Source organism: Papilio xuthus, unplaced genomic scaffold, assembly GCF_000836235.2.
Source record: "Papilio xuthus unplaced genomic scaffold, Pxut_1.1 DF825752.1, whole genome shotgun sequence".
Classification (NCBI taxonomy): domain Eukaryota; kingdom Metazoa; phylum Arthropoda; class Insecta; order Lepidoptera; family Papilionidae; genus Papilio; species Papilio xuthus.
The window spans coordinates 46,352-67,517 of record NW_013532897.1 but is presented as its reverse complement, the minus strand read 5'-3'; the positions used below and the strand labels follow the sequence as shown (position 1 = coordinate 67,517).

Sequence of the window (21,166 nt, the reverse complement as noted above, 5' to 3'; positions counted from 1 at the left end):
CCAGCCTCAGGACGATACCGGTAACGGAACTGTAGCTAGAGCTTTACGCCTCCCCGAGCGTGTTCTTTATGTCTGGCGGCCAGGGCTCCGCGCGCCGGCCGCCGCGCTCGGGAGGCGGCGGCACTATGCCCGCCAACGGGTTTACCTACATTGGCGGCGACAGCCGCGCGCATCAGCCGCACCAGCCCATGACGCTCAACAACGGTGCGCCGGCGCACCATCTCAACAACGGCTCCCTCCGCTCCTTGCCGGATAAAAAAAACAACCGCAACGGTGTCGTCTGCCATCCGGAGAACTTTCAGCGGAACCTTGATACCCGCTACTCCAGGAAGCAGGAGAACGGGTACCTGCGCAATTCGGAGACCATCATCGGGTTCCCGCGGGACCGTGACCGGGAGAGGGAGCGGGATTACGAGCGGGAGATGCCCGACTACAGCGAACCGGAGTATTCCGTCATCACGGAAGGCTACGGGCGCACGGGGGAGTACGCTCGTGCCTGCACACACTCCAACACCTTCAACTGCTGAGTGCGCGCACAGAACTTTTAAACCGTTTGTGATCTTGTAATTCTAGCAATAAATCTTCATTCCATTATGTTTTTCTATGGATGAACTAAGTCGTGATGGGACGTAGAGCTCTAGAGCGGTTAGTGACTTTAGTGTGTCGGGTCCGGTGTACGTACGACCAGTGAGGACTATCCTGAATCGTATTTCATTTTAATAAGAGAGTACCTTATTTGTAAATTATAATTAAGTAGTGAGGGATCTATTTTTCAATGAAATGTAAGGGGAGCGGGAAGACGTTTGAAAGTTTGACTTTCACTGGAGACGAGATGTGTCGGGTAGCAGGCATGGCATGTGCAGGTCTGTCACTCGCACATGCCTCTGCCCTGAGGGACGCGCTCGCAGCGGCTATGCTCTGCCGACCCGACCGCGATCGTACAATGTACAGGCTAGTCGATATAAGCATAGGTAAAGGAGGTTGTGGCAGTTAGTTAACACCTCCCCTATATTTTTTTTTCATTTATATCATGTGATCTTGTATTTTGTTTTTGCCCCACAATAGTGGATTTATTGTATTTGATTTTGTACAAAACCATTCCATAAGAAAAACCTATTAATGTAACGTTTTATTTATAGATGACTTGATAAGCATTAAATAAGACACCAATATAAAAAGAATATTAGAAATTAACGAATGTAAATATATTTATATTGAGATATTTATAAAATTTAATACGATCTTGTTCTTCTAAAGTAATCGTAAAATACTTTTTTCTGATATTGTATTGTTTGCTATTCGGACTGACAAACTTACATGATGTCGCGACTCTGTTACCATCTGTTGTTAATGTCCACACTAAATTGACTGTGAGTTTCCACTGCGAGAACAATACAAAAACATGTCGTTAACTCATTTATTCCTAAAGCAATGAGAGAGATGACTGACATGTATGAAATATTGGGCAGTGGTATACCTCGGTCATATCGATTAGCTATGAACTATAAAGCACCACTTTGCAATCTTGTCACGTCTCGGTCACTTCGTAATGCTCAATCCTAATATAGTATGTTTTTAAACTTTCACTTGTCAACACTTATTAACCTTTGTCATTTAATCCTTAGAGTGTAATGGTGTACTGCTAGGGGAGAGCCTTAATTAAGTATTGCCAGATATACAATTATTTAAAAATTATAAATACATACAGGATGATTAACATATATTTTGAATTTTGCCAAATAGATACCAGTACAGTCGTATAAAACAAATTAGGACTTTATGTACACTAATAATATAATTATTTGTTTGACTATAGGTTTACTCTAGTGGTATTTTACACTCTGTTATTGACCTCATGAACGCATTGTTAATTCTACTTAAATTGTAAGTTCATGCATTAAGCACATTTTATATTAATTTTTAATTGTATTGTACCACGGTAAGAACTACATTTCCCCAGTTTTATTGTAACATGACTATAAAATTAATTTCAAAGTATGTTAAAACAATTTCAATACGTGATTTATTTGATCGTTCATCAATAAACAAAGTTGTGTTCGCCAAAAAATAACGCTCGTATTTTGTATCCGATTCATAAGGTCTGTTTAAAAGAACATAGATTCAAGAAATTCGTATATTTCCTTAATGTCAATACGTTATTGGCGAACGATCAAATTAAATGGGCAACTATTGTTAACCTCAACATATATCTGTATCTAACATATTAAAAAGATGTTTTTTATTTTAATGTGAAGACGGAGAAATTAAAGACTAAATTAATTAAGGCATGCATTAGTGGATGCCGAACGAAGTATACAAGTAATAAATACATATTGAAAATTGTGATTAGTGTACTCACATTTGTAATAGGGCATCAGTCATTTCTGTACTTTATTGTAGTTATTACCTACATACATACAAACTCGATAAATATAACATACCTCAAATTTTACCCTTTGTTTTATTTCATTAACATTGCCAGATGTTCTGAAGTATTGAAACCAGATGCGGTTAACAGCTACATACGATAAAATTATTATGGTTTTTGGTCAAAGAACCTTTTACAAGAAGCGTTTGTTACATAAAAACAATCGACTTCTACTTATGAGTTCAGCGCCATCTATTACCCTGTTTAAAAACTTGGACCACATCAATTTTTACACAACAGCACCATCTATTGTCTGCCATGCGATTCGTAGGAATATAGATTTTCAAATATCTTAGAAACTCGGCACATGGCACCAAATAGCACAAACATGTATTTGTCAGCAATTTCCAATGAAGAGAATTAATCGTAAAACGGTCAATAAAAGTATGGAAGTAAATGTAGATTAATTTATTTATAGTATGCAACATTTATTTTTACAAAATTGTTCAGCCTTGTGATAGGGAGCAGCAGAATGCAGACATGATCACAAAAATAAATAAAAATGAGTTTAGGCGTCTGTGTTGTAAAATTGGAATATTATGAGTAGTTTTTGCCTAAGCGATATTAGAGCCGCAGTTAGAACTTCTCCTCTTCTAAGCCATGTTTGAAGAACATCATGATAGGTGTTGACACTCCATCAATATCCCTGTATTCCATCATGGCGACCATGCCATCACAGTCCATTGATTCACCAGTGAAGAACTGGAGCTCTTTAAACCTGCCTAGGATGTCTTTCATCACTTTGTTCATGTTGGTCTTGAATACATCTACTTGGTCAGGAGATTTCTCTTCCAATTTTCCAACTAATCTGAAAATTAAAGAAACAAAAAATTGGTTATATATTGCCTATAACAAATATCTACAAATCTTTAGATTATGAATTATATATTTTTAACAAAATTATTATTTTTTCACATCTTCATAATAAAAATTGGATTTTTCTATCTAAGACACTTTTATTGCATAACCTTGTCCACATAATAGGAACAAATCCAGTTTTAAAACAATTTAAGCCAATTAAATTTGTATGTCATCTCCATTTCATGAACAAACATTATAGAAATGAATGTTTTTTCACTAAAGTTATTTGATTTAGCATCAAAAGCTCCAACAGAGTGATATGTAAATCACTCAATGGTATTAGATGATGCAAATACAATATTCAAAAAAAATGTTTAAAAAACCTGAACAGTGTTAGATCAAAATCACTAAATGCAAGACGTAATTCGTTTAAAAATCAATTTTAATATACTGAGATACATTTTCTAAAAACTATGAGATCAATGTTAAACCACATAACTGCTGCAGGCCATAATAATTTTCATTCCTTCGAAGTCATTGTAAACATGCCAAATACATTTTATCTTATGACTTAACACATAAGATATAATTCAAAGATTAAGTAAAGACAAGACATGAAAAATTCTATTGCATTTACTTACTTACATGACTGAGAAGCATGTCATGACAAATCTGTCTGGCCATGACTAAGTCTAACTACATAAAACTGTTCATCAGACATGTTGAAACTACATTTTCTGAATTGCATTCATATTAATTTCTAAATGTATATTCAGCGTTAGGACACTATAAGTAACCTTAACAATTTTCGTCACAATAAAATTGAATTGTATATTGTGGTTCCTAAAACTATTTTTTTAAGTATATAGTGCAATGTAAATAGTCCAAAAACAATATGGTACCCTATACAATAGCAGTAGCTTTGTAACACTTGCAATCAATTGTAGCTTGTACGGACATTTCGTAAGTCCTCTAGAAAGCGCACTAACTTTCACTACATTCACTATGTCACTATTATTTCGCATTGCAGTTTAAATTATATAAAAAGCATAAAAAATGGTATAACACTCACTTTTTCATATAGTCTTTAAGGTATAATGTGTAGGACTTCTTGTCTCCGAAGGCATATGTTTCCACTAGCCTATGATTCAGTACGATATCGACACCGCTCTCCACGGCGCTGTCGGTGCCCTCATCTGCTTCCTCAGCAGAGGGGTTGAAGCCCTCAATTTTGATGTCGCCTTGTGCTCTTGTCACTAATCTACCGGTGACTTCATAGATCACTTCGTCAACTAATTTCATTTTATACGTGTCCGAGAACATCTCGTCACCTAAAACAAAATACAATCACAATACCATGTTACAATATGTTTATTAATACAATTAAGCATTTGTCTTTACTGCCTATGTGGCAGAATTACACATAAAATTGTAAGATACATCACTGGTCAAGATGTCACAAAACAATCACTTTGACATTTTTATCATTTATCACTAAAATAATATGCACAATATATTCACCGCATCAATTAAACTATAATTACCGGTAATAATGTCCTTATAAATTCTCATATTTGTGGATTAAAGGCGATGGAAATAATAAAAACCGAAACTACGGCTCCCAGCCCCAAGAACTTCACCGGAAAGGGCTAAAAAAAGAAAGAGAGAATTTAAAAAAGGATTAATGTTGCCATGTACATCAGTTTACAGATTCAAAATTATTCACATAGATAAAAAAACTGAAATGAGACAAAATTAAAACTCATTATATTGCAACTATTTAAAAACTTATGACTTACTTTCTCTAATCATGAGACAAATAAAGTCGGTGACTCAGTAATAAAATTAATTACGTTATTTCTACTTGTTCACTTTTTATTTTCTATAGTGTTTCCCTTCCTTCGTAAAATATACAAGTGTGTCGAATTAAAAAATATTTTTTGACCTAGCCTGCTTATCAAGAGCTAGAGAGCCATTCTCTATAATTCATTTACAATTACGAAAATTCCAATACCTTATTTTCTAATATTCAGTATGATCTTCAGTTAGTTTCATATGTTTTTTTCTTTAATCATACGTAAATGATGGGAGATTACTGTTTTAAGTGAAGCTAAATATTAACCTAGCATAAATTATCGTATCGTAAATTATCGTTAAATTTCCATATTTACGACTTTTTATGAAGTTTGTTATGCTTAGAAACTATTCTGTACCTATATACGTTTGAAAAGGACACTGCAAAGATTTTACATCTTTTTACGGACATAGATGGCGCGATATGTCACCCAAGAAAAATGGAAGTGTTCCTGTACAATTCCACAGTTTGTAGATTGTGCGGGGAAGAAAATGATAATGGAAATCTTTTATATTCAAATGAAGAAAATGGCCAAAATCTTAGTGAAATTATTAACACCTATTTACCCATTAAGGTAAGTAGCACTTTAATTAATTTGTAATTGTGTTGACTTTGAATTTCTAAAGATGGCTGCCTTTACACTTGAAGTTAACATTTTCATACCTTTATTATAATCTATTTCTTCTTATTTTCTTACTAAAGAGTAGTAAATTGGTAAGCTACAATTTTATATTTTCGAATTTATTTCTATTTTAAAACGTAATATTCTAATTTAGACAAAAACAGGAGAATTTGTTTAAAGAGAGGAATAAAATGTCATTGTATACATTCTCGCCACATCCGCTAAATTTGATTTGACACAATTTGTTTACTATTTACTATTATTTTTTACGTTTAAATTGATACATGCATCATTAATTATTTTCATGCGTAATAGGTTTCAGATGATGGCCATTTACCTCGGACGATTTGCCCTGGATGTACAATACAGCTGGAGGCCTCTGTAGAATTTCTGAATTTGATAATAAATGGCCAGGTAAAACTTTTATACTTGTTCTTATATTTTATATGACATATTTTCAGAAATATTTATAGACACATATCTGAAAGTGTGTATTTTTAAAGTTGACTTTGTTTGCAGAAAGTTATAAGAGAACTTTACCAAAGAGAGAAAGAATATAAGAAGTCCTATACTTCCTCAAATGAACCTGAAATTATAACTGAAAAAATAATTTATGAAAGTAAGTAGACTTAAATGTCAAATAACTTAAAGCTAAACTACTAAAAAACTGGCTCCCTTAAATATATAATTCTTCTCTTCAGAAAGTTAAAATAATTGTAAAATGTTATAGAAAAGAAGATCGCTTTTAAGTTTAATTTTAATATTAGGATATTGTCCAACTGTAATAGAAATTCAAGAAACAACCTTAATTTTTTTTATTAAATTGTTGCGATTCGTATAAACAGTAACTTTTATAAAGTTAATTAAGTAACATTTTAAAATATATAATATATTAAGGTAATTTGTTATGTTTAGTATTATGCAATATTCACAATTAATTTACAGTAAACACTGGTAATGGAGTGTACCAGTTAGAGCATCCTATATCACTTCAAGTAGCAGGATTAGATAAGCCTAAAAGAAAAAGGGGCCGGCCTCCTAAAACACAAAAGAGCCCTGAAGAGTTGGCAGAGAAAGATGCTCTCAAGGAGCAAGAGAAGTCCAAAAATGAGGGCAGTGAAAGTGATGGAACAGCAGGCAAAAGAAGAAGGAAGACACCTACAAGATTCAAGGAAGTGGTTCAGGTAAAATACTGATAATCATGCAACAATAGCAGCATTTGGTAGATATACATCTGCAAGGCCTGGAATGTGAGCTGAGATACAAGTAATAGGTTTTTGTTACTATGACCTATTTATTCTACAAAATGGGGTATATAGCTCCATATTTTTGATTATATCATAAAATACACATATCGTATATTTGGTAGATCTTACTAATTATAAATGCAAATGTTAAGATGGATGGATTGTTGTTTGTTACAAGGTATCTCCTGAGTGGCATAATGGATTTTGATGAAATTTGCACAGAACTTAGCCTGCAAGAACACATAGGCTACTAGGGTTTTTTTTTAATACCAACAACAACTAGTAACATTATAAATATTTAATTTATAGGGCAAAGAATTGGAGAGGATATTTAAAGAAGAAGGGATGACTGATGGTGAAGACAGTGATAATGAAAAGAAAGTTAGTGTAGAACAATCACCCACAGCACCAGAGACTAAGGAACCACAAGTGATAGGACACTTGGAACAGTCTGGAGAGTTAGTTGTTGTGTTGAAAGGAAAGGGCAGAGGGCGCCCCAAAGGTAAGTTTATTAATTAATACAACATAACTGATATTGTTAATAAATTCAATACATAAGGTTATTTTTTTCTATATATTGAAGGAGATGTACTGAGAGAGGACATTTTACTTTCCTGTCTTTCTTTCTTCACTAAATCTTGTTAGGCCTATCCATAGTCATAGTCAATATACTATCACTACAATATATTATCGATATACTTCTCCACATTCATAATTAAAGTAAAAACTATTAACACCTATATTTTCAGGTCGTCATCGACAGACACGTGAACAATGTATGATCTGTGGTATGATGTTCTCCAGCAACGGTCGCTATATGTCACACATCGCTCAGCACGGCCCTGTGCTCTATCAATGTACGCAGTGCTCTGAGACCTTTACCACACGACTGCGCTTTTGCGACCACCAGACGGAGACCAAGCATGTTGGACAGAATATAGTGCAGTGCAAAGATGTTACTAAATCTAGTGAGAAGAAACATTTGGTAAGTTATATTAAACACTGCATTTATATTATTTTGAACTTGAATTGGAAGTTTCCAGTTTCTTACCCATGCATTTATACAAATACATATTTTTGCTTTTTATTTTATCTCTGAAAAAAAATGGGGTAACAAATGTTTTGACATTAGAAACTTTCGGTTCTAAAGATATTTTTCTAATTGTAGTTGATTGCATTAAACTACATACATGGTACAATTTATAAAATGTATATTTTATTTTTAGAAATGTGGTAAAAATGAAAAGACACCGGAAAAAGTTGGTGAAGAACAACCTGAGACTGACACAGTGACCGTAGTCAACATAGACAGTATTGTATCAGGTGATACAACAACAACGACGACAGGTCCTGAAGTGTTACCAGATTTGAATACAATCACAGTGGTCACTAGTGAAGAAACAAAGAAGACAGACAATGAGGATATCATTAAAGTTGAAGAAACTGAAGAAAATGGTGAGTTCTCACTAATTTTCAGTCTTAGTAGCGAAATGTAAAAAATATCATTTGAGTTTAATGTATGTTAAAAGAAATAAATTTTGATGGTTAAAATCATTTAATGTACATCTGATTTAAATAAAATAATTTTATTTTACGATTTTAAAATTTACAGAGGAAAGTGGCAAAGTAGCAGACAACACAGAGGGGGATGTTCCAGTAGGGGAAGTGAAGACCAAATTGAAATGCAACCATTGCAACAAGGAGTTCAGTAGTAGGCAGGCAAAGTCGATGCATAACAAGGTGAAGACACATCATTATTGATTACTTTGTTCTTACTTTATTAAGTCATTTAAATAAAATATTATAAAAACGTGAATAAATTCACTAAAAAATATCTCTTACTAACTTTCGTCCCCCGCACCATCCGCGGAGTGTCTGCTTAATTATTTTGTGCAATTAGTTAAAGCCATTACTACTTACACACTTAAAGAAGTAAAAAAAGCATTATTTAACAGTTGATATGTTTGTACAGGCGGTACATCAGGGTGAGAAGCCGTACAAGTGCGGGGAGTGCGGCGCGGCGTTCGGCTACCCGCGCTCACTGTCTCTGCACCGCATCTCACACCGCCGCCACAAGCCCGCCGGCAAGGGCTACGCCTGCGACCTCTGTGGGAAGGTACGTACATAACCTCATATCATATAGCTATTTGACGCAGTTTTTTGAACAGGAACAGTTCAAGTAACGCATATTTTTCCTAATTAAATAATTGACGCATCTGTCTATAAAGCTATGTTATTATTATTACTGGTACAAGTACTATAGCTAACTGAAAGTTTGAAATATAGTGTAAGTTATGTTAAATTCATTGTTACGTTATTTTGTGGTTGTAGGTGTTGAGCCACCCATCCTCAGTGGTGTACCACAAGCAGGCGGCGCACGCGGAGCAGCGCTACGTGTGTGGAACCTGCGGCAAACACTTCAGGCACAAGCAGCTGCTGCAACGGCATCAGCTCGTGCACTCACAGCTCAGACCCTTCAGGTGCAAGGTCAGACAACCCCGTCCCAAAGTCCACTAGCAAACCTGAACCCTAGATCTCTAACATAAAAACCTACTGGACGATACAATTTCTAAACTACACTGATATGATTTGTTTGTTCGACGGTTACACATGGAAATCAGTCTTAGTTTTTTTTTTATTTTATTAATGACTGTCCCCCTTTTTGCAGTTGTGCAATGCATCGTTCAAAACGAAGGCGAATCTCGCGAACCATCAGATGCTGCATTCGGGCATCAAGAAATTCTCTTGTGAGATCTGCAAGCAGAAGTTCTCTCACAGGACGAGCCTCACGCTGCACATGCGCTGGCACACCGGTACGTCGCTGTGTACATCACCAAATCGGTCGATTTATGTCACTCTCATAGCAGTTGTAATTTAACGTGGGGTTCCACTGCCGAAACATTCTTACAACATTTTGTCATCCTTCTCATTATATTTAAATAAATATAAATGTCACGATATTTGAAATATATGGTCAGCTGTATATTGTTAGGTGTGAAGCCGTACGAGTGCGGCGTATGCGGCAAGAGCTTCAGCCAGAAGGGCAACCTGTCGGAGCACGAGCGCATTCACACGGGCGAGAAGCCGTACCAGTGCGCGCTGTGCTCACGCCGCTTCACCACCTCCTCGCAGCATCGCCTGCATCTGCGCCGGCACGCACCAGACCGCGACCGCACCGCACAGTGCACGCACTGCTCCTACAGGTACCACTACGCGCTCAGCTTATCTAAACACTCCTTTACCATTTTTTAAGAGATAGCACTCAATTCTGCGGCTCAAAACTTCAGAGGAGAGGATGCGCAATATACAATTTTTTTGGTTTAGGTGGACGTAAAGGGCGACGCGCACTGCGCAGTAGATATGCGACCTTAATTTAGTGATTAATTAGTCATTGTGTTTGTTTAGGATGCCGTCGCGCGGTCTTGTGAGCGGCGGAGTGCGCGAGGCCGGTGGGGTGTCGCGGTGCCCGGCGTGCGGCCGCGTGCCTACAGAGCGCCCTCTGCAGCGCCCCTCACAGCGTCTCTTGCGCAAGATCGCCTCCGCGTCGGAAAAGCAACCGGTACGATACAAAATGAATGTATCGTGATATTTATATCTTTACCCTAACTCTGAGAGTTCTTTTTTTTATTCTATTCCACAAAATCATTTGAGTTATTGCATGAAAAATAATTGTCGAACTGTGTTTAGCCATTAAGTTTAGAGCTAAAGTATACGTGTCGTATTATTTACAGATACAGACATCGAAGCAAATAAGTCTGCTGGTATCTGAGAGCGAGCCGATGTCTGCGGGAGTTGGCGTCCAGACGGAGTTGGACGATGAACTGGACGCGGGACTGGAGGCAGAGCTGGGTGTGCAGCTGGACGCCGAGCTGGGGGACGATAGCGACGGTGTCGTGTACATCGCGTACGATGTCGACGAGCCCTCCACTTCGTTACATTTACCAGAGGTAACGTATGATCATCGATTGAATGTGAACTTTGTCAATTATCATGAGATAAATAAACTGAGGCAAAGTAAAAGAAAATTGCTACGTCCTATCTTTCCATAGGTGGTTTAGAAATATATACTTTGTCTCGATACCACAATAGACTAACTAAGCATCGTTATCCTGGTACACTGTCGCTTCACTTGACTGACTCTGGCTGAGGCACAGAAGTAGGCGCACGAGACAAATGTGGAAGTCAACACAACCATAATGCGACTTTTCTCGTCATCAACATAAGAAAGATGTTTGCAATAAACCTAATCTGTAATTATAACCGTCCATTATAATTTAAATCATCAAGACAAAGTACTTAGTAATAGCTATAGTTAATAACTTAGCCGAATGTCGTTCGTCTGTCGAAATCATATTCTGTAATTATTGTGTTCATGTTCAGGAACTGTACTCGGAGTCGTCGCTGCTGGGTGCGCAAGATGAGCTGTCGCAATCCTTGGACCTACAGCACGACATCGAAAACGATCACAGGGAACATTTACCCGTCAGTACTAGACTTATATCTGTTATATAATGTAGATTTACTATAAAAAAACATCGCTAAGGGACTGCTTAAGGGAGAGGAAGAAAAAATGTTTTTAATGTATGATATATTTGGTAGTACATATGTTGTGTATGTCAGGTGACGGACGAGCACGGCAATCAGCTGCACTTCACGATGCAGGACGGCACGCGCCTCGCTATCACCTCCGCAGACGGCAAGTCTTTGCAGGTAACCTTTTATCGATTGATTATATTAACCAGGTATTGGATATAAGTCTTCAAATATCTTGCCAGCCCAAAGTTCGGTGTACCCTCCGCTCTCGGACTCGGATGATGTTCCGAGCAGCCAAGATGTTTGAATATACTCTATACCCTGAACAATTGGAAGTATTTATCATTATTTAATGTATATTTATTGAACTGTTACAGGTTGTTACGCAGGACGGACAAACTATACCCGTAGAGATCAATGGTTTCGACGACGAAGAGGTTTGTATGATTAACTTTCTTTTCAATATACCAGCCGATAATGCTAAAATTATAAATAACCTCCATCTCCAGTTATTTAGTTATTATCGATTTTAATACAGTTATCGTATAGCAGTAAAAGTTAATCATGGAGGCTCTAGTATTTTCCTTTATAACTCTCGCATTTAGACTCGCTGTAATGTCTCTCAGTGAAGATTTATTATGAGAAATTATACTAAGAAGCCTCCTTAGGAACCATTTTTCGGTGCTCGAATGCAGCAGTTATTCTGTTTCCTCTTATTAACTATATTAACTAACAAGTAATAATATATGATCTTTATATAGGAGCTGCTGGGTCCGGAGACGGTGGTGCACCAGCTGAACCTGCAGAAGAGTGTAGACAAGGGCGCGCCCAACCTCCCGCACTACTACACGCTCGTGTAGACACTACCACTTTTATATCTCTATTTGATTTAAAATTTTACTTTTATAAATAATAGTCGCTGTCAAAACAATATCTTACATTATATTTACAGTTCAAGTATAAAGGCTGCTCTTGCCGTAATTTTTTTATCTCTATTATTTCAATTCTTCAAAATTGCAGTTTTCAAACGTATTGTTACTCGAATATCATAAACCTGCTACACTAAGTCACTATTTTTATATTAAAATTAAGTAAACTAGTCATTAGTGATGTATCGAAAATTTAATACAAAAGATATTGTTTTGAAGCCGACATTCCATGTTACCATTTTGGTATTATTTGCTCAAAACTTTTACATACAGCCGCAAACATTTATCATTTATGTATAAAAAAGATATGATTATTTAATGATTCGTGATAACGCATCTGCAATGTGTATGTGTAAAGCATTTAGATATATTAAGATAATAGTTAGCTAGGTTTGTATATATTTTGTTTGTTTTTTTTAAGTGTCAATGTTGAATTTAAGGTCGCGAACACAAAATTAGCGAGTAGCGGGGCGATGTAAACAAAAGTGCTATCCCGTGTTTTCCTATACTTTGGTTTGCATCGCCCCGCTCCCGCCGCCGCTCGTTTTAAATGATGTGTCCGCAGCCTTAGAATATTTATAATTGTCAACATAAAAAATGATTAAGCCTTGTGCAAGTAATTACAATTCTGTATAACTTCATACTAAATAGCAAACAAATCTAATAACTTTTAAAAGACATGGAATTCTTTTAACTTTTTTTTTAACCGAAGTAAAAAAAATATTATCCAGTAAACCAAAACACAATATCCTACAACTAATTAAAAATGTCCTAAAATATAATTGTTTTTGTGAGATTGTATTCGCTTTGATTACTGATAAGTGATTATTAATCAATCTTAAAATAGATATTTTATGTAATTTGTTATATCTCAGTGATGTCTTTACTATTAATGTTTTAAAAATATGCTAATTTGTTTTTTTATAATACTGAGCATAATTATATAAAAATGTCATAATATTAAATTAATTAATACAAGAGATATGCAATAGTTACCATTTGAACCCATATATATATAAGGAATAATTTAGACATTTAAAAATATGTTTTGCCGTATATTGTGATTATTTTAGTGCTGATTTTAATTATGACTAAAGGAACGACTCATTTTATTTAATTACAATAATTGCTGTTTTTAATTGAAATCAATGGCTAATGTATGTTTTAATGCATACTTACAAAAGATTAAATTATATGATTTTAAAAAGGATGATTTGTTTTTATTAAAACTCTACCTCGTTTTGAAATAACACGTGTACCAAGTAAATGACGCAGCATCTCTACCTCCCCACAAACACTCAACTTATTGTAGAATTACTATTGTTTCTATTTGTATATGTTTTAATTTACGCTTAACGCTACGTTCAATTCCAGTCCAGTGATTGTAATCCAGCACAGTGCATTTCGGTTGCTGATTTGAGATAACGTAAACCGAGCTTTAATTGATAAATTCGATGAAAGAAAATAAAAGGCAGTAATAATATGAAATTCAATATTATTTCGTTATGCTTTTTATGAATACAATATATTTGCATAGCGTACACTATCGATAGTACATTGATGAGCGATCATTGAACAATGAAATGACATTCATCAATTTCCGTTTAACATTCTTTTAATAAATAGCTGTATACAAAAACAATTATGTACAGAGTAAGGCAGGACAATTACCAAGTAAAATGTGCCTCGTCTTATTTTAGCTATACAAGCAGTAAAAAATGGGAATCGAGTTACGTTAAATGAATGTTTCTAACACAAAAATATACGCAATTGCTACAATCAGCTCCAGTCAATCGAAATTATCACTAACGAGTTAAATATTATAACAAGTAAGCACGATTAGTTTGTGAAGTTGTTACTTAACGGGATAAGTTTAACTAAAGGGCGACGGAACGGCCGCCCGCAGCGCCCCCCTCCCCCTCGCACGCGGCGCGTATGGCAAACACTCCCACCTCTCACTTGCCCTAACAATCCCTCGATGACAATTTATTATATTCACAATAATGTCTTTTCTTATGCATACAATGCTTTAATGTCTGATTTATTAAAACAATTATGAAAAAAAGAAAATATAAACAGTAATAAAATACAACCTGAGGAAATAAAATTTAAAATAATTTGACTTTTGAGACACGATATTTCTTAATCTATATGGACTTAGGCCATGATTTAAGAAATAAATGAGCTTAGAGCGCGAAGCGATATACCTAACATGGTAAAAATAAAAATTTAACAATCAACTTCGCTTAGATTCTAAAATAAACGGCTGTGTGACGATAAAGAGATCGTAGACTTAAGAAAACAGACAGAAATGCCCCTAAACAATCACAACACAAATTCAATAAAGATAATGTCAAATGTTCGCGTAAACAGTTTAAAATGAACTATCTCGCTTTTCCCAAACGGGGAAGACTAATAACAATCACTATACATTTTCCACCTAACCAGTTCCAGTTTATGACCGAAAGTAAAGGTCTTTCTCACCGGGACGCAAAACCTAAAAGTATTGTGATTCTTTGAAATAATACAGATATTTAGCCTCAGCTAGAAATCAAACTATCAACTTGAGATAGCTACAGTTCAATCGCTAGGCTTCATTAAAAATATAAACTAAAATTAGTAATTCTGTCAAGTATACAATATTATAAGATTTAATTTGTATACAACGTAAATATTTATTTCGTTTAAAATGCAATCAGCTGTGAGGTGCTCCTGCGCGCAGCTCGGCCGCCGCGCGCACATGTGAAGCTATCCACATCACAACATACATTCTCACACAATTCCTAACATTCCATCCATACATATAAACATTTATAACCATTATCCAGAACCATAAACGCCAGTGGGGAGAGCGGATCGATACAAACGCGGGTCCCTTCCCAGGAGACGCGTCACCGATACCGGCCCCTGGCAGTGTTGCCCTACGAAGCGTTAGCCGAGGACTGAAGACTCGAGTGCCGCCGGCGACTAGATAACTTTATTAATAAAAGCGTTTGTCTCGTAAAGCGTGTGTGTGTGTGTGTGTGTGCGCGGGGCGCGGGGCGCGTGGGGCGCGTGGCGCGGGGCGCGGGGCGGCGTGGACGGAGCGGCCTAGATGACGAGCGCCATGTCCTTCTTGCTGGGCAGCTGCACCTTCTTGCCCTGCCACAGCGAGTTGTGTATCGTGAACGCGTCGATTGTCACCGTCAGGTGCTTCGTGTGCACCTGCGAGAAGCACTTGCTGCCGGAATTGTATCTGTAAAAACAATTATATAGTAAGTTTCATGCGCAATCCTCTGAACGTTACCATGCGTGAATATTAACTGCTATAAGTAGGCCTGGTAAATGTTCTTCATTAACTCGTATCGAATTCCTATTGTTACCTCGAACTCGACAGGAGCACCCCCTATTGGTGTGATTTTAAATTTAAACTACATTAAGAGTGATTCAATGAGGCTACTAACTTGAAGAACTTGTCGAACATCCTGTCGTTGACGTGCTTGGGACCGGTGCCGTAGAGCTTGGCGACGAGCTCGGTGTCGGGGCAGTAGGAGTAGAGCGCGCGGAACTGGCAGCCGGCGTCGCGGAACAGCACGAGGAAGTGCTTGCTCTCGGAGCGCGCCACCTCCTCCAGCACGCGCCGCTTGGCCTCCGCGTTCACCGCGCCCGGGAACACGCAGTACTCCACCGCGTTCAGCATTATGCCGCGGTTTGACTTCGTCGTCGGCTGCTTGTACAGCTTCGGACCTGCGCACATCGCCAATACTTACCTCTTGTACTATGTTTTTATAACTATACCAGTGATAGTTTATCTACAAAACTTTGTTGTGATTTATTCAGAATATATTTTGTATTGTTGCAATTTAAATTTCGAGTGCTTTTCAAATCTCTGTGTATCAGCTAAATATATAAGTATCTACTGAAAAGTGATTTGACGCAATGACAACGGTGCCTGCTAATATGATCTGCAAATTTACTTTAATTTTAAACACTAAAATGACTTATTTCTACACATTGATGTACTGACAGGTATGATCGCATGATGATGATATTGCGATGTGTTAACAAATAAAAACAAAAGTATCTGTGAGCAAGCGGATGTCGTAAGCCGTAGTCAAACGCAAACTGGTTAGCTGACAATCACAAAACCATGCCTTATAATATACATCTAGTCCGTGGTGGTTGGCATGACATCGTTGCGGTCACGTGACGTGCGCGTGCGCGTAACGTGCGCGTGTCGTGATGACCTACGTTATAAACTAAGAAATTCAAAGAACCTTTACGCCGTTCCCGATTGGATGCTTCTAGAACAAAATGCACAAAAAGATCTTAAACAAAATAAGTAGGAGCAGCATTAATTATATTTATTGTGCACGTTTACTTAAGGAGTGATTTTCATTATAGTCGTTTAGTAAATAAAGTGTATATATATCATTTATGTTCTATTTGCATAATATTGAATAACGAATCTTAAAAGGTACCTCGTCTTTTTGTTGGGAAACGTAAAACAAATTTCGGTCTAGCTCAGTACAAATCCTACTAATGTTTTTACATTCAACAAGACATAGTACACAACAATATTACCTCTACACGCTAACTAGATAGCTAAAAACTAGTTACATTTCAAGAGAGTCGATATGACGTTGAATTCCGTTCCAGGGTAAACTCACCATGTAACAAACTTACCCGAGTAGTCCATGATGGAGGAGTGCGTGGAGGAGACGTCGGAAGCGTCATCAGGCGGCGCGCGGCGGCGGCCGATGGCTGTGGGCGGCGCGGGCAGCGAGCCCGGACCTGACGCCGGCGAGCCCGCGCCTCGCGCCCGCAGCGCGGGGGACGCGGCCCGGCGCGGCGGCGTCGCGCGCCCCAGCCCCGAGTCTGGGAAACCTCCCACGTTATCTAACCGGCCTACACCTACTCTCTCTCCTCATCATCAATCATTATCTCCTCCATGCCTATCATTGTCTATGCTATTCAATAATCATCTTGTAGAGTTGCTATTGTAAATAAATTTCGCCCATCACCAGTCCACTTTAAATGGCCTAAAGATTGTTATGGTTATTAATAAAAATTCTTTCTATAATAGACAACTCTCTTAATCTTTTCTCTTTTAAATTAATGATATATTTACGAGATTATTTGCCTTCCTTAACAGTTTTATAAATTTTTATCACTATGTTTAATACATTTGTAATAGAAAATTATGCATATTAATAACATAACGTGTACCCAGTTAATATTGTATATTTTTTAAATAATAAGATTATACCAGAGACTAGCATAAAGTTAGAATTAGTAAAAGAAAATTATATATTTACAAGTTATTCATAAAATATATTTAATCTACATTTAATTCCTACGATTGTGAACAGTATTTTAAACCAAAAAATCTTCTTTTCTTTAAAAAACAAAATATTTTTCCTTATTCAATTAAAAACAATCGAAATCAACAATTAAATACAATATTTATTAACTGAAATTATAATTTTCTAGTCGGGCGAAGCGACTACTTAGCGGGTAACGCAAAATAAATTCAAAATGGCGAACTGAATATAACAAGCTGTCAACTTATTGCCACAGTATACACGAAACAGCAGAACAATTTCGTTTTAATTTTAAACTAACATTAATGCTACATTATCAATATTTATTAATTATATATAAAATAAAATAAATATCCTTTACAATAAAATATTATAGTTGTCGACGAATGTACGTAATATAAAATATTAATAAACTAAACTATAGTACAAAAATTGTGAATATACAGATTTCTAAAGAAAGATAAAAAAAAACATATTAATTTACCTACATAATGCATAAAGATTTTTGACTGTACTTAATAAAATTCTTTAACAATAAAAATAGTTTAAAATTAAGTTCGTAAAGGATATTTCGTACTACATGTGCAAATACTTGTGTAATTTATAAACGCGTATACGTATTTTATAATCGTGTAACGATGCCACACCAACACCAAAGATAAACATATAGATACATGCATATAACATAACCTTTTACATAATATACCGCAACCATATAGATAACAAAATTGCCTGTAACCCAAAATAACCAGATGTGCACAAGACAAGAAAGTTCGCCCTTAGAAGATCTTCTCTATTTTAACTCTGTACTCAGAAATAGACATTTAAAATGATATTATTTAAATAATTAATGTAAAATACAGTACTTGAATATTTCTTAAGATTTTTGTCACTTATTCAAGTGTCACTTTTACACTTTCTTTTGATAAGAAGAATATAATTTGAGAAGTGATTTTTAAGTAAATAGGAAGGTCCCCTGCGAGCGCAGCAACATAATGAGAACCCAACGCAGCAAGGCGAGAGGCCGAGCAGCGCGCGGCTGTGGCCGGCGCGGCGTGAGAGAAGCCGTACTGTGTCATACAAACTGTCTTACCGCACAAGTTCATAAGAGAGCTAGATTTCCTCCCCGCCTTAAAGTTATTCTGGTAAGTGGAATATTTAGACCTTCCACGTGCCGACTGAGCCTCGTCATTGACTCGCTCTGAAATGTTTTCTATAAATGTGAGCGCAGTCGCATGCAGGCGTCGCATCCAGTACCAAATGCTCCGGTACATCGGAGTCGCAAACAAAATTAACTCTATGCCGCAATACAATCCATAAGGCATTCTCTCATTCTCATTCCAACTGCAATACGGGAACCGAATGCGCGGAAGGTCTAGGGGCGAGGCAATTCCAATATTTGGATAAAGCTAAGAAAATAAACCATCCGAATCTATATTTTAGTTGAAGTTGCAAACTACATAAATATATGGCCAAATAAAATAGGTATAAAAGCGTATTTTTTTCGGAGTGTTTGTATACCAACTATGCGTAGCTGAAATACAAATATTATAAACCAATTCAAAATAATAAATACAACCGAAGCGTCTACAAATAAAATGAAAGAAGCGATCTATATCTGCGAGATATCGAGCCGTGTGTCCGCACTGTGCGACCTCACATCAAACACACGTGAAATTACGAGTAACATCTCTAACACTAAGAAACTTTTTTATAAAATCATAAATATTTTCAACCCAAAAGTTATTAAATATCTTATGAATAATTATAAAAATAACCAAATTCGTTCAAGTTTGAGTTCAAAATATTTCAAAGTAACACACTAACTAAGAAACTTGTTTCAGAAAAATAAAAAAATTTAAAATTTTAATAAATCAAATCTCTTAGTTGACAATATTCTCTATTTCAATAGCAATTTTCAAGACCATTCAAATATAAAAGTTATATTTTTTTAAAATATAAATTGCTATTGTTTAGAGTATAAAAAAGGGGGTAGGTAGGCAAGCAAACACTGTGTTAATTTTGCATGTACTGTAGGACGAATACTTCCAGCTCTGTACAATCTGTTACAAATTATATTCGAAACAGATTTCAAAAAAATGGGATAATCACAATAAGAAAAACAGCAATTTACAATAATTAAAAATAACGCCATCTAGTTTAAAAATGTTTAATTTCACTGAGATTTGTGAGTTTTGATTTATATTTTTAAATATTTATGTATAAAATAATACCGATCTGATTGTCCTTATTGAGAGAGCTGCAAGTACATAGTCTAAGTACAAGGGTTGCATAGGGCCAGAGGATTGTTAAATCAATGTAAGAAGACTGACCTCGCGAGGTTTTGCAGGAGCCCCGCCGGCCCAGGGCGCCGCTAGACGCACTCCCCGGGGAGACTCCGCCACGATCTTCAACTGGAGACTCTGGAAATTATTTTTACTTACGTTCAGAATTATAAATAACAATTACTAACAAATATTTTAAACACATAATATCAGTCGAATTTCACAGTTAGTCATACTTTTCTTATTGAAACAAGATCTGCAATTATATTGGTATTACTGATGTAGGTTATATTTACATATTGTAGCAGTATTGGTTACCTCTGTAGAGTCCGGCGCGCTCCGCGAGACTGTCCTGTGAGCCGCGGTAGTAGTCGCGTCTCATCGTGCCGCCCGCTGCACGCACCGCACACGTAACGCACACGCATGCGCACATAGAGGGAGGGGCGAGGGATTGTTTAATATAGGTGAACAATTTGTTATTTCATGACATACCCAAAACAACAATAAAAACTAGTATAGTAAATATTATTGCCCGTAATTGGAAATACATAGATTTTGTTACTTCTTAATGTCGGCAGTTATACTTAACGACATCTGGTGCAGTATTATATACAGAGCGAGGTATACGGCATACCCGAGAGGTTGGTGGCGGAGGGCTGCTTGGCGAGCATGCCCTCAGCGGCGTGCAGCGCGCCGGAGTCCACGTGTATAGTCTTGGGACGTGCTCGCGCCGCCTTGCCGCGCAGCCGCGTCGCACCCCCGCCGCCTCCGCCCGCCGGCGTGTGCCCGCCCTTCAGCGTATCCATGAACTCGCTCTTGTCTAGCACTTTACCCTAGAATTTAGAACAGTGGAAACGAGTATTAATAATCGAGCTAAATTGTTCCATTGAACATATTCAAGCTCACAAAAACATCGAGACGTACTTCCCGCTCGGCCTCCTCGATGGCCTTCTTGAGCTTGTACTGCTGCAGGATGGCCTCGCGACGGCGCGCCTGCTCCTCCTTGCGCGCAAGCTTCTGCTCCTGCACGGCCTCCTCGCGCGCTCTCCGCGCTGCCGCCGCCGCCTCGGCACGTGCGCGCGCCTCGTCCGCGCGCTGCCGCCGCTGCAGCGACAGCAGCATAATGCGCTCCTTTTTGCGCTCCATCTCCTCCGCTGAGTTCT

The 21,166-nt window shown here is 37.1% G+C and overlaps 4 protein-coding genes across 4 annotated transcripts in view; 2 read left to right on the top strand and 2 right to left on the bottom strand.

Moving 5' to 3' along the window:
• The window catches only part of LOC106125884 (carboxypeptidase N subunit 2-like), a 195,490-nt gene extending 194,712 nt beyond the window's left edge, over window positions 1–778 (top strand). The window contains exon 7 of the mRNA XM_013323292.1: window positions 36–778. Coding sequence (XP_013178746.1) covers window positions 36–527 — 492 coding nt within the window. The 3' untranslated portion in view covers window positions 528–778. The remainder of the gene's footprint in view (window positions 1–35) is intronic.
• Window positions 779–2,821: 2,043 nt separating this feature from the next.
• Tctp (translationally controlled tumor protein) lies at window positions 2,822–4,872 on the bottom strand. Its single transcript, NM_001312023.1, is given in 3 exon segments — window positions 2,822–3,236; window positions 4,302–4,560; window positions 4,774–4,872. Coding segments are annotated over 3 exon segments (519 nt in total). The 5' UTR covers window positions 4,802–4,872; the 3' UTR covers window positions 2,822–3,004.
• Window positions 4,873–5,488: 616 nt separating this feature from the next.
• On the top strand, window positions 5,489–13,498 carry LOC106125882 (zinc finger protein 300). The gene is made up of 18 exons (XM_013323290.1): window positions 5,489–5,658; window positions 6,022–6,120; window positions 6,226–6,325; window positions 6,652–6,890; window positions 7,263–7,455; window positions 7,703–7,938; window positions 8,180–8,408; window positions 8,566–8,693; window positions 8,926–9,069; window positions 9,285–9,440; window positions 9,622–9,766; window positions 9,946–10,156; window positions 10,359–10,512; window positions 10,685–10,900; window positions 11,334–11,435; window positions 11,574–11,663; window positions 11,864–11,923; window positions 12,248–13,498. The coding sequence occupies exons 1-18, from the start codon at window positions 5,524–5,526 to the stop codon at window positions 12,344–12,346; spliced, it is 2,736 nt and encodes a 911-aa protein (XP_013178744.1). The 5' UTR covers window positions 5,489–5,523; the 3' UTR covers window positions 12,347–13,498.
• Window positions 13,499–13,893: 395 nt separating this feature from the next.
• The window catches only part of Patronin (calmodulin-regulated spectrin-associated protein patronin), a 43,827-nt gene continuing 36,554 nt past the window's right edge, over window positions 13,894–21,166 (bottom strand). Inside the window, exons 18-26 of the mRNA XM_013323293.1 lie at window positions 20,928–21,164; window positions 20,638–20,836; window positions 20,322–20,396; window positions 20,052–20,141; window positions 18,812–18,919; window positions 17,081–17,272; window positions 15,859–16,141; window positions 15,473–15,650; window positions 13,894–15,442 (exon numbers count right to left, since the gene is read on the bottom strand). Coding sequence (XP_013178747.1) covers window positions 15,506–15,650; window positions 15,859–16,141; window positions 17,081–17,272; window positions 18,812–18,919; window positions 20,052–20,141; window positions 20,322–20,396; window positions 20,638–20,836; window positions 20,928–21,164 — 1,329 coding nt within the window. The 3' untranslated portion in view covers window positions 13,894–15,442; window positions 15,473–15,505. The remainder of the gene's footprint in view (window positions 15,443–15,472; window positions 15,651–15,858; window positions 16,142–17,080; window positions 17,273–18,811; window positions 18,920–20,051; window positions 20,142–20,321; window positions 20,397–20,637; window positions 20,837–20,927; window positions 21,165–21,166) is intronic.